Source organism: Aedes aegypti, chromosome 2 (assembly GCF_002204515.2).
Source record: "Aedes aegypti strain LVP_AGWG chromosome 2, AaegL5.0 Primary Assembly, whole genome shotgun sequence".
Lineage (NCBI taxonomy): Eukaryota > Metazoa > Arthropoda > Insecta > Diptera > Culicidae > Aedes > Aedes aegypti.
Window position 1 is genome coordinate 351,825,062 of NC_035108.1, and position 13,795 is coordinate 351,838,856.

General features: G+C 35.5%; 1 protein-coding gene across 4 annotated transcripts in view; it reads right to left on the reverse strand.

The window, feature by feature from the left end:
- Positions 1 to 8,654, reverse strand: part of LOC110676861 (collagen alpha-1(IV) chain) — a 39,190-nt gene extending 30,536 nt beyond the window's left edge. Inside the window, exons 1-2 of one of the 4 annotated variants that reach the window (XM_021846300.1) lie at positions 8,540 to 8,642; positions 7,792 to 8,170 (exon numbers count right to left, since the gene is read on the reverse strand). In XM_021846300.1, the coding sequence (XP_021701992.1) occupies positions 7,792 to 7,811 (20 nt within the window). In that variant the 5' untranslated portion in view covers positions 7,812 to 8,170; positions 8,540 to 8,642. Of the gene's footprint in view, positions 1 to 7,791; positions 8,278 to 8,539 lie in introns of all 4 variants that reach the window. The other 3 variants (XM_021846302.1, XM_021846303.1, XM_021846304.1) reach the window with 3 other exon arrangements.
- Positions 8,655 to 13,795: the final 5,141 nt, after the last annotated feature.

A 13,795-nucleotide genomic window follows, 5' to 3' on the forward strand; every position in this document is an offset into this window, starting at 1 on the left:
GTAAAATCTGTTTTGGAGATATATTTTAAGCATCCTCACAAACTTTCAGGTTAACACCATGTCCAAATCCTTGTTTAGAACTAGAAGTTTATGGATGTCTATCAATTTGACACCAAACTTGATTCTGGAATTTTACATTATTTTCATAAAAATAAACATTCTGTGACACAAAAAACTTCACTATACACAAATATACATTATTTAAGACAAACACCGTTGATTTTCTATAGGCTACAATTAATATGGTGCACTATTAGCAAAAAATAACATCGCGTGACACGGTGATCAATTTCACCCTACTGATCAATTACACCCGAATTTACGGTATTCATTATATATTTAAATATTGCATTGTTAAGAATTTGACAAGCATATTCGGATTCAGGGAGCTCAATTTTATCATGTTGAAAACAAACAAAAGTGGCATTGACAAGTGATCAATTTCACCCCGAAATGAGATCCCCTGATTTTTTATTTTAAAGATATTTGTTCACACTAAAATGACATTTGTTAGAAAATTTCGGTACATGAGTCGATGAGGCTTACCTTCGTACTTGTTTTCCTGCATTTAGTTGTTTGGCATTGTTAACAGTTTAGAAAACAGACTAGAAAAACCGTGAAAAATGATCAATTTCACCCGAAATTACGGTACCTGGATAAATCGCTGTAGGGATCACGGCAAAGATTATTTTGGACAAATTTCTGGTAAAATCTCTGGTGGACTATTCGAGGTATTTCGAGAACGATTCTTGAAAGAATCTCTGGAGGTTTTCCTGGAGGATTTACTGGAGCCCTTTTTAAACTTCCAATATTTTGAATTTTGTCAAAAGCTATAATTCATCAACGATAAAATGTCTCTAACATTTAGGTAAACAACATGAATTATGACTTCCCGAATGATGCCAATTCCTTACATTGTCATTTGTTTCAAATTTGCCCGTAACAGAAACGGTAATCGAACATATTTTGTTTTGTTTGGGCAGTGGTATAGCTAGGATTTTCTGGGCCCGGTGTAGAGTCCAAAATGGGGGCCCTCAAAATTGTAGTGTACGTCGCTAATCCAATATTAACAATCAACATATGGCTGTTCAAGTAATTGAATTCCGTTGATTTGTGATTAAAAAGAGGGAACAGTAAAATTAGTAAAATTTGTAAATCTACGAAGAGTTATATGCCGATTGGGACGACACTTGAAAATACCAATATATTACAAATACGCAGTAGCCACAAGCCTTTATTAGATCCTAGTGCTAATTGAAGATTATGGAGAGAATTTCATGAATATATCTTTGAAGGTGGAATAACTTTAAAGTAGTTCTGAAAAGCAATGATTCGTGTACAAATCTCAAGAGAAATCTATGGACGAAGCCATGAAGAGATTTTCCAAAAGCATTTATTTCAGAGTTTTCCTAATGTAATCCCTCGAGAAATTCTTATCATTATTTCTAATTAACTCCAGCAGGAATTCAATTTCTGGAGGAATTTCAAGACGAAAATCTCTGTGAAAATTCCTGGTATCGATTTTTATTTTGATGATAACACTGGAAGAATTCCTGGAGGAAATTATTGAGGAATCCGTTAAGAAATTCATGATTCCGTTATAGAAGGAGTTTCTGGTAGAATAACTGTAGCGATCCGTGGAGGAATCCCAGGAGAGAATCCACAACAATTCCTGGACGAATCTCGAGAGGACTACTTGGCGATATATTTGTAATCCTTGAATGAAATCCTTGAAGAGTTTGTCCTAGAGTAGTCCCTGAAGAAAGCCTTGAAAATATCTCTGCAAGAATCCTTGTTGAAATATTCCTGGAAGATTCCTTGGATAAGTCTCTGGAAGATTTTCTAAAGAAATCTCCGCAGGAATACAAGAAGATCTCGTTTGAAAAATATTCCTGGAGAAGTCTCCGGAGACATTTCGGAGTATTGCTACGGAATGAGATCTTGGAGGAATCTTTGGTGAAATTTCTGGAAGAATCCCAGTAAAGATTTTACTGGAGGAATCTATGTAGGAACCACTGGAGACATACCTTCAGCAACTCCTGGTGAAATCTCTAGGAGGAAACTTCAAAAGAGTTCCTGGAGAAGTCTCTGAATGAGTCTCTGGAGATATTTCGAAGGGAATTTTTGAAGGAATCTCCGGAGGTTTTCCTGAAGCAACTCTTGATGCCCCATTTGATGTGGTCCCAAAATTTCGAATTCTGTCAAAAATTATGATTCGTCAGCGATAAAATGTCTCTTTAGTTATAAGAAAAAAAAACATGAATTATAGCATGCCGCAAGATGCCGATTCCTAACATTTTCATGTTTTTTTTTTCTAATTTGGTCGTAATGAAAATTGTAATCGGATACAAAAAAAAAATGTTTGGGAGGCCCATATAGCCGTATCAGTTAATGTGCAGCTTTTCAGCAAAACTTAGATGAGAGACATGGGTTCGAATTACACCGGTCGAGGATCTTTTCCCTACAAAGTTACAGCTCCTTTACCGTGCCGAATGACTAAAAATGACCCCAATGCACTATGGTCCAGAAAACAGTTTTAAGCGGAAAGATGCATTTTGAGCTTTAGAATGAAACGTGTGACGGAAACGGTCTTCTGCAAAGTTTGTTGTATTAAGTTATGTCCTTTGTCTGGTATTATTGAAATTGGTCCACTTTGTCATGAGCATGGTGTAACTAACTATATTATTTGCTAAATTTATATTAGAATGCTTCAGCAATGTTAATTTTAAGCAACTTTGCCGAAACAAGTTTTTGTGTATCTCTTAAGGTGAAGATGAATCGAAGCCAAACCTCAAATTTTCAAGAGCACGAATCTGAAGAACCGAACACACGTTTGAGCTGAAAACTTAATCGATTGGTTACCACCACCGAGTAACCAATCGATTAAGTTTTTAGCTTAGATGGATGTTTGGTTTTCCAGATCCGTGCTCATGAAATTTTGAGGTTTGGCTTCAATGCATCTTCACCTTAAATTGATCGATTTAGAGTTTTTTTTTTCCTACGGTGGCGGTGGTCCAAACAAAACTGGTTTTCTGGCTCTAGTGTTTTGAACTCAAATGTCTCATCAAAGTAGCCTATGGAACACTTTTAGAGTTTTGAAAAATGCGTTATTTGATGAAATAAGACACTCGCTATCTCCTTCAGTTTGCGAGTTACTGTTGTTTGCTTACAAAAACATGCTTACTTTGATTGTGAATATGTCTGATTGGGGCAAAAAAAAAAATATTATAATAAATTGAATGTTATATCAAAAAGCTACGGATGTGTTTTTCTTGTAACTCCAATAAAATGCCTAGAAAAACAAAGGATTTTTATCACAAAAACTAACTTTTGAAGTGAAATAGATATCAGCAATCTTATTTTGCATGAAAATTTAAGTTTTCTTAAGTTTTGAAAGTCGTTCATAAACGATATTGACGAAAAGTAAATATTTAAAAAAAAATTAGAGTTGAGAATTGTACCGTTAAGCTACCATTCACCGTGCATTTAAGAAAAATTTGCACTTCAAAAAATTATATAACTTTTCCAAATAATTCGAAGCGTATTAGAATACAACTACGTAGCGTGAAATTATATAATAATCCTGGGAAAAATCTAAAACTAGTGATGCATAACAAAAAAAATACTCAAAAATTATGTTTGAAAATGTCATGTTAAGGTCGCCTCGTACCGTTTTATGTCACCATTTACCGTGCACACTAGTGCACCATTCACCGTGCGTATAGTTTTCGTCATGATTTAATTTTGTATCTTGAAGAAACGTTGTTGATGGAGAAACTATGTTGCTAGAAGTGTGCGCACTTATTTTTAAGAGTACTCAAATCTTCATTTACAATAAAAAACATAAAAAGTTTAAAAATTGGCTAAATAATTATTTTTTCATTGAAATCGTTATAGGAGGTTTGACTGTATTGTCCAAACCATTCCTTATTCACTCAAAAACTAAATATGAAGTAGTTTAATGACGACATAACAATATATCTGATATTACCGAATAATTTCATGCCTTTTACACTAATGCACGGTAATAGGAACCATATATATTGAAAAGGATCCATTCACCGTGCATTTGGGTTTCGACTGAAACACAATAAAAAAAATCTAATTTGCAGAAAATCTCATTGCTCATACGATGAAATACATTTTACTAATAGTATCCACAGTGAAAACTTGTTGGAATTTTGAAAAATGTCATACTCTGTCGTTAAAATGAAAAATGTGAACTTTTGGCGTTTCTACTAAGAGTGTTAAAAAATCTCATTATCAAACAGAATTCACATGATTTTGATTACATAAACTAGGTTTTTCAAAATGCTTTGTAACGAAAACTACTACATTTCATCAGTTTTATCTTAATTTGCTGACAAAAGCATAATTTGTGAAAATTGTATGAATATTCTGTAGGAATTTGTATATATGCACGGTGAATGGAGGCCGCACGGTGACTGGTGACTTAACGGTACGATGATTGGGGAAAAGTGCTTTAGATTGGTTTAATTTTGAGCTGAAAAAAACTTTTTTTGTCAAAGTTGATCACTGCCCATAACTGCAAAACAGTCACATTCGACATTTTTGACAAATTGGAGTTAATACCATGTAGAGTCATTAAATGACAAATAGTTTCGATCAATTTACTGATTGATTGATGATTAAGTTGATCGAAAGTATTTGTCATTTGATGACTCTCCATGGTATTAACTCCAATTTGTCAAAAATGTCGAATGTTACTGTTTTACAGTTATGGGCCGATCAGTTGATCAGAGTTGACGTTTTATATATTTGTCTAAGAGTATGTACCATTATTTTTGCAAATAAGAATATTTATTTTATAACACCGAACAAAAGCTTATATTTTTATAAACAATTTTGTGAGAAATCGTTTTGTCTAAAATTTCATTTTCATGCTCAAATTGCAAAATAATAAAAATACACATACGATGAAAATTTTCGAAAAAGTTTTATTGTCCCTTCTTTTTTATTTCAGATTTCTCGTCAGATTAGCCTGAAAACAACTTTTAGAACTTAAGAAACTGCAAATTTTCATGCAAAATAAGGTAGGTGTACCAGTTATGGACATGGTGATTCCCTATTTCGCCATACGTAATTCTAATTACTATAAGTCTTAAAATTTTGAAAAAAATTGTGTGTTTTAGTAGTTAGATTTAAGATATATCTTGATGTTAAAACATCCAACAAGATTAAAAATGTGAAAGTTATCATAATTTCACATATGACCAAATAGGGAACCATTATGGCCATAACTGGTACACTTTCCCTAGTTGTTGATATCTATTTTAGAACAAAAGTTATTGAAGTTTTGTGTTAGAAATCGTAAGATTAAAAATAGATGTTAGATGTGACAGATAAAATTGGTGAAAATGGTTTCTTGTATAAAAAGTACTTTTGAATTTTTAAAAACGGATGATAACTTTTTTGCTATTTTTCCAAGGGTAGAAGCACCGGTTTTGGCCATTGATTCAAAACATAAGTAAAAAATAAAACATTTTCCTCATAATTTTAACTCCCATATACTTAATTTGGCCGGGGTACTCCTAATTTGGCCACTCCCATAAAAACCCAGACAACCAAAATGTACGTATAACGAAATCACCTGGAGGCACTTATAAGAGATGCAAAATTTCACTTATAAGATGTCGCGAAAAGGCCTTCTACGTACAAAAGCGGAGGTGATGAATAATAGCATACCGTAAAATCGGGTGTAATTGATCATCGTATCACACGATTTTATTTATTGGTAATGGAGCACAAATATCAATGTAAGCTGCAGTAAATGAACGTTGTTTGTCGTAACTATTGTCGAATTGTGTGTTGTGAAGTTTTTTGCGTTAAAGAATGTTTATTACTATGAAAATAATGTAAAATTTCAAAATCATGCACGGTGAAGTATTGACAAACACCTATGAACTTCTATTTCTAAGCAAGGATTTAAACATGGTATAAACCTGAAAGTTTATGAGGATGCTTGAGATATATTACCAAACCAGATGTCATCACCAAAACTCGTACCAATTAGCTCATATGGTTGAAATAATTGAATTTTTTTAGATATCATTGAATTCCTTAGGAAATTGCATACATTTAGGCGTTTTCCGCATAATTCTTGAAATTTAACTATTCGTTATTTATATAAATATTACATTATTAAGAATTCGACAAGCATATTCGGATTCAGGGAGCTTAAATTTATCATGTAGAGTTGTTTTGAAATCTAACAATAATGGCATTGCAAGTGATCAATTTCACCCCGAAATAAGATCCCCTGATTTTTTATTTTAGAGATATTTGTTAACACTAAAATAACATATGTTAGAAAACTTCGATACATGAGTCGATGAGGTTCACCTTTGTACTAGTTTTCCTGCATTTAGTTGTTTGGCTTTGTTAATATTATAGAAAACAGACTAGAAAAAACGTGAAAAATGACCAATTTCACCCGAAATTACGGTACAATGCGAGTGCATTAAAAAACCAACGGAACTAACCTGTGATCTTATGCGACTTAACTTATGATAACAAATGTTGATTTGACAGCTGCTACGGATTGATTCGACTAACAATGTACGAATGTACGGGACGAAACAAAATGTTAAATGAACCCAGAAAAAAAAAGCGTTTTATGCGAGGAAACTCATTAATCTGACGATTTTATTCACTGTGTTTTGCGGGTTTAATGTAATTTGTATGAATAAACGAGTTACTACGTGAACCTTTCGACTTCTTGTTGTCTGGAAATCAACTTGATTGGCCAATTTAGGAACCAAAATTAAATCTCTGGCCAAAACTGGTTCTGGTCTGGCCTATATTGACCCACGAGATTTCCAAAGCGAAAAAAAAAAGATTTTTACTCTGTTTTAATATGGATAATATGGATTGAAAGCTTACATTTGACATATTTGAAGAAGTATTTGTAATGGCTGGCCAAAACGGGTGCTTTTAGCCTAGTCAATTTACATATTTTCACCTTTGTCTATCTTCTGTCAGATATAGTCGGCTTCTTGTCTCATATCAATGCGACAATTTAAAATGACCTGGGGAAAAAGAAACATAGTATCGTAAATTCTTCAATAATTTATATCTTCAATCCCAAAATCAGTGGCATTACAATAGCTTGATAATGAAAGTTTTGAAGACCAGAAATATCCAAATATGCGTTCAGTCAGAGTGGACCAAGTGACAATCTTGAGTGCCGGCCAAAATATACTGGTCCAATGAGCAGGTTCTAGGACATTCCATACAGACATAACAGAACTACTACTAATTTCTATCTATTTTCACAAGTTTTGCACTTGGTTCACTCTGACAATTTAGTAATAAGGTGATACAATTTCCTTAAGTATTTAGCATACAACTCTTTTCTGTGATTGATAAAATATAAACGCGGTTATAAAGTTCAACTCATCAGCTCAAGTCAAGTTAAAAATCTAAATTGATATTCTCTAAATTACATCGTCATGGTTCAATTGGCACATCATTGTGGTGTAAACAGCACTTGCAAAATTTATGTTCGTTGACAGAATTTTGCACTCCTTCAACTTTCCGCAAATTCCTACCATGCTGCATCGACGTAATCCGACGCGTTGGTAAATCCACGCTTTCTGTTTAATCGTCCAAATTTATCAACAACCCTAGCGATTTCAAAGTCCACCCATTGCTGGAAATAGTACACCACTCTCCTCAACTGACCCAGGTATCCCAGACATTGAAGCAGATCGCATTCCTGGTAGTACGTGAAACTCGTGTCATCATTGAAGTTAAACATAAAATTCTCACCATTTCACTGGGGTCCCCATACTGGTGGTTGTGGCCGCCCCGCGGAAGCCCTAGGCCAAGGGCTCTCTCCGGGTACTCCCTAGCAGCAAATCGTAGCCAGCTTTAGGCGGCTGCTGTCCTAAGCTGAAATTTGAACTCCCTCAACTCTGGCTGGCTGTCTCGGAACAGCGCTGTTTTTTTTTTTGTTGGACACTTTTGCACTGGACTTGGCTGATGGCACTTTTGCACCGGACTTATTCCCTCACGGACCGTTCCCGACACGACACTACCTTCCAAAGCACTCCAACGGTTTTTTTAATGTGATGATTCCAGCACTAATTGATCTTCAAATTCTATGCACTCGTCTTCGTTGTCGTCGTTTGGTTCGGGGGTCACTATGCTAGAGAATTGGATCTTCGCTATTTTTAAATCGCTTGGGAAAACAAATGTCAACACCGTAACACCTCGGATTTGGAATTCTTCGGCCGTGTGTTCCGCTGTCTTCTCCTCGAGAAAAAGAAGGAAAAAAAGCCTTAAACTAAACACAAATTTAGGAACTTCACTAATAATAATTTATGCGTTTCCTTTCGCTTCACGGTTTTTCCCGCGCCAGCGCCGGCGATTTTCGTGATTTTCTCTTATTCCCTAATTTCACGCTTTTTTCCTCTCTGTTGGGTCCAGCGGTGGTGATCTTGCCGTGGCAAGTGAAAAGGTTCGCTCGAGGCGAAGACAGCAGAGGGCCGTTCCTTGTGCCACGATTTGTTCTTACTTCTGGTTGCCTACGGCTCTCTTCTACGTCCTATCGAGTCGAGTCGGCTCTCTACGACGCGGCCACTTTCGATCTAGCGCGTCCGATCGTTCACAGCTTACTGACTGTCGGATCTTGGAAATTTTAATATTCCCGCCCGTTGTTGACGATCGCTGCTTCTTCGGGACCCCGGTTCGGGCTCCGGAACGAAGCGAGCCGCGAAGAATCGCCGGCTTAAGGAACCGCGAGCACGTGGGGGTGATCGAAATGAATGAACAAATTTAGCCTGCATTTTTTTTTAACAATGCATACAAAATCCAATAGTTTCTAACCAAACTATTCGAAAAAAAATTTAAAAGTGAAATGTTCTGAATAAAACTCAGCATTTCAGTAGGTACGTGAAATTGGACTGTGAAAATGTGATTTAGATTTACAATATTCTAAGACAATTGTATGTTTTTTTTTTAAATCTACCGGAAATCTCCAGAGACATTTGCGTAAATAGAATCAAAGCACATCAGTGCGCATCGTACCTTCGTGCTGTGCGTACACGAATTCTCTCTGCTCTTGGAAGTTTTCTTAAAAACTACCTAAAGCAATAAAACAGTACTTTTCAGTGCTACACAAACAGTACTTTTCAGTGCTAAAATTAAAAACGGTACTTTTCAGTGCTACTTAAACAGTACTTTTCAGTGCTATTTTTTCTACTATTGATCCCTTTACGATCCTTGTTTGGACCCGTGCCTTCGATTTTTCGTTGGACCCGTTGGCGAAAGCTAGCGGTGGTAATCCTTCTTGGACACCGTCTAGGGAAAAAACCTCTCGAAGGTCACGTCTTTCTCGTTTATTAACTAAACATGGTATCAACAACTAACAAAAGGAAGGGTGAATCTCTGAATTCACTACTTCCTTCCAAAAAAGTGGGTTTTAAAACTGTCACTACACGTGGCAAGAATGGAAGAAAGGACGCTTCCCCGGAATGCGAAGTTTCTTCCAAGGGTGAAATGAATAATTGTATTGAAATGAGCAATCAGTTCGATGCTCTAGACAAATTTTCCGAACACCAAATCGAAGCAGCCTCTAGCCCAGGCTCTCTGATTCAAGTGAGGAAGCAAAGAGTGCCGCCTATCGTGGTCAGTTGTTCCGAATTTGGGGGATTTAGGCAGGAGATCTTGAACTCCATTAGGGGAATCAAGGTTTCCTTCCAAATCGCAAAGAAAGGAGACTGTCGCGTTTTGCCGGAAACTCTTAAAGATCGCGAACTTCTTCTCAGATATCTTGAAGAGAAGAAGCACAAATTTTTTACTTATGACGACAAAACTGAACGTTTGTTCAAAGTCGTCTTGAAAGGTCTCTCAAGTGACTATAAGTCACCTGAAGAGATCAAAAATGGAATAAATGATTTACTTGGATTTTCCCCAGTCCAAGTAATCATTATGAAAAAGAGAACCCAATCTGGCATTGTTCGGAAAGGGCTTTCTCAAGAATATTATTTAGTTCACTTTAACAAAAAAGAACTAAATAATATTAAAGCTTTAGAAAAAGCTAAACTTATGTTCGATGTCCGTGTGACATGGGAACATTTCCAGAAACCTGGAGGAAATTACCAGAACCCCACTCAGTGCCGTCGGTGCCAAAAGTGGGGTCATGGTACAAAAAATTGTCGCATGGATGCTAAATGCATGATTTGCGGAGGTTCTTCTCACGCTAAGGACGACTGTCCTGTGAAAGAAGATACCACAAAATTTCAATGCGCCAATTGCAAGGGCCCTCACAAAGCTAACTTTTGGGAATGCATTTCACGCAAAAGAGTCGTTGAGGCTCGTGCCAAGCAGATGAAGGATAATATCCGTTACGATAACGGTCGTTTCCGGAATTTGCCTGGTAGAGTATCGAACAATGCTCATTTTTCAGTTAACGATCGCTTGATTAGGAATCATACCTATCAGGTGGATTATAGTCATGCTCATTCACAAACTAATTTTAATCCGTCGGGTAGCCGTTCGAATCTTTAAATTTCGAATGTATCTACCCACGGTAAATCCTTTGCCGATATCGTAGCAGGTAATTTGAACTCTTCCCCTGCTCGTTCCATGAGTACCCATTCTACTTGTTTCAAATCAAATGGAAAAAACCCTACCGCCACAGGTAACTCCTACCCCGCTTCTTCGTCTACCGAAAATTCCAATGGGAAATCATCAGATGATATGTCTGCCTCTGATTTTAATTTTCTAACTGAACAATTGAATCTAATGATTGATGCAATGTTCAAAGCCACCACTATGACTGAAGCAGTCCAAGTAGGTGTAAAATTTACAAATAAAATTGTTATTGGATTACGTTTTTCTAATGGATCCAAATAATAATTTAAATATTTTAAATTGGAATGCTCGTTCTCTGAATGGTAAAGAGGATGAGCTGTTTAATTTTCTTACAGCTAATAACGTGCATATAGCAGTTATTACCGAAACTTATTTAAAACCTGGATCCAAATTTAAAAAAGATCCTAACTTTTTTATTTATCGTAATGATCGACTTGATGGGGCATGTGGGGGAGTTGCAATCATCATTCATAGGCGTATAAAACATCAACTGTTTTCGTCATTTGAAACTAAAGTTTTTGAAACTTTAGGTGTTTCTGTTGAAACACAGTTTGGTAAATATACTTTCATAGCTGCCTATTTGCCTTTTCAATGCTCTGGACAGCAAGTTAATTGGCTTCAAACTGACTTGCGAAAATTAACTCGCAATAAGTCAAAATTTTTTGTCATTGGTGACTTTAATGCCAAACATCGGTCATGGAATAATTCTCAAAGTAATTCCAACGGCAGAATTTTATTTGATGAGTGCTCTTCAGGGTATTTCTCAATTCAATACCCTGATAGCCCTACATGTTTTTCCTCTTCTAGAAATCCATCTACGATTGACTTGGTCTTAACCGACTCTAGTCATCTTTGTAGCCAATTAGTTACTCATGCTGATTTTGATTCTGATCATGTCCCTGTTACATTTCAAATATCGCATGAAGCGATTCTCAATCCTATCAGCTCCACTTTCAATTATTTACGAGCCGACTGGAATATATATGAAACGTATGTTGACTCTAATCTTGATGTTAACATTTCTTTAGAAACTAAAATTGATATTGACAATGCTCTTGAAACTTTAACAAATTCCATTGTTGAAGCCAGAAACATTGCAATTCCAAAATGTGAAGTAAAATTTGAATCCGTGATTATAGACGATGATCTTAAACTCTTGATCCGTCTTAAAAACGTGAGGAGAAGGCAATTTCAACGCACTCGTGATCCTGCTATGAAAATTATATGGCAGGATTTGCAGAAAGAAATCAAGAAACGTTTTGCAGATTTAAGAAACAAAAATTTTGAAAATAAAATTTCTCAATTGGACCCCGGCTCTAAGCCCTTTTGGAAATTATCTAAAATCTTGAAAAAACCTCAGAAGCCTATACCGGCATTGAAAGAGGAAAACAAATTATTACTAACTAATTGCGAAAAAGCTCAAAAACTTGCTATGCAGTTTGAAAATGCGCACAATTTTAATTTAGGACTTACTAGTCCAATTGAAAATGAAGTTACTCAGGAGTTCGAAAATATTCTCAATCAAGAGAACGTTTTCGAAAATGCCTGGGAGACTGATTTGGAAGAAGTGAGAACTATTATTAAAAAATTCAAAAATATGAAAGCTCCTGGCGATGATGGAATTTTCTACATCCTCATCAAGAAACTTCCAGAAAGTAGCTTATCATTTTTAGTTGATATATTTAACAAATGTTTTCAATTAGCATATTTTCCTGACAAATGGAAAAATGCTAAGGTTGTTCCAATTTTAAAACCAGACAAAAATCCTGCAGAAGCTTCTAGCTATCGTCCAATCAGTTTGCTTTCCTCCATCAGTAAACTTTTTGAAAAGGTTATTTTGAACAGAATGATGGCCCACATCAACGAGAATTCAATTTTTGCCAATGAACAGTTCGGATTCCGCCATGGACATTCGACCACTCATCAACTTTTACGTGTAACAAATTTGATCCGTTCCAACAAATCTGAAGGCTACTCTACTGGTCTTGCTCTTCTAGACATAGAAAAAGCATTCGACAGTGTTTGGCATGAAGGTTTGATTGTTAAATTGAAAAATTTTAATTTTCCAACATACATTGTTAGAATAATTCAAAGTTATCTGTCAAATCGTACACTTCAGGTTAATTATCAGAACTCCAGATCTGAAAGACTTCCTGTAAGAGCTGGTGTTCCCCAAGGCAGCATTTTGGGACCAATATTATACAATATTTTCACATCTGACTTACCTGAGTTACCTCAGGGATGTCAAAAATCTTTGTTTGCGGATGACACAGGCCTCTCCGCCAAAGGTCGAAGCCTGCGTGTCATCTGTAGTCGATTGCAAAAAAGTTTGGATATTTTTTCTTCATACTTGCAAAAATGGAAGATTTCTCCTAATGCTTCCAAAACTCAACTAATAATATTCCCACATAAACCAAAAGCTCTTTATTTGAAACCTTCAAGTAGACATGTTGTCACGATGAGAGGGGTTCCAATAAATTGGTCAGATGAAGTTAAGTATCTAGGACTCATGCTAGATAAGAATTTAACTTCCAAAAATCACATTGAGGGCATTCAAGCCAAATGTAACAAATATGTAAAATGTCTCTATCCCCTTATTAATAGAAAATCAAAACTTTGTCTTAAGAACAAGCTTTTGATATTCAAACAAATTTTCAGGCCAGCCATGTTGTATGCTGTACCAATATGGACTAGCTGTTGTAATACCAGGAAGAAAGCTCTGCAGAGAATTCAAAATAAAATTTTGAAAATGATTCTGAGGCTTCCTCCCTGGTATAGTACCAATGAGTTACATAGGATATCCAATGTTGAAACATTGGAACAAATGTCAAATAAAATAATCAATAATTTCAGGCAAAAATCATTACAATCTTCTATTGCCACGATTAATGCGTTATATGTTTAGGTTAAGTTAGGTTAAGTATATTAAAAACTTTTTTTTTCTCTTATAAGCAGGTGAAATCAACTCACCTGTAAAAAATCTGAACTGCTACGGCAAATGAAATGTAATATGTTGTTAACAAAATGTTAATAAAATCTTAGATTTGTTTTACCAAATTAGGATGATAGTGTTGTCTAATAACACAGAACACCTAGATATAAGAAATAATGAATGTAATGTTTGGAATGATACTAATAAAGGAATTAAAAAAAAAAAAAAAAAAAAAAAAAAAAA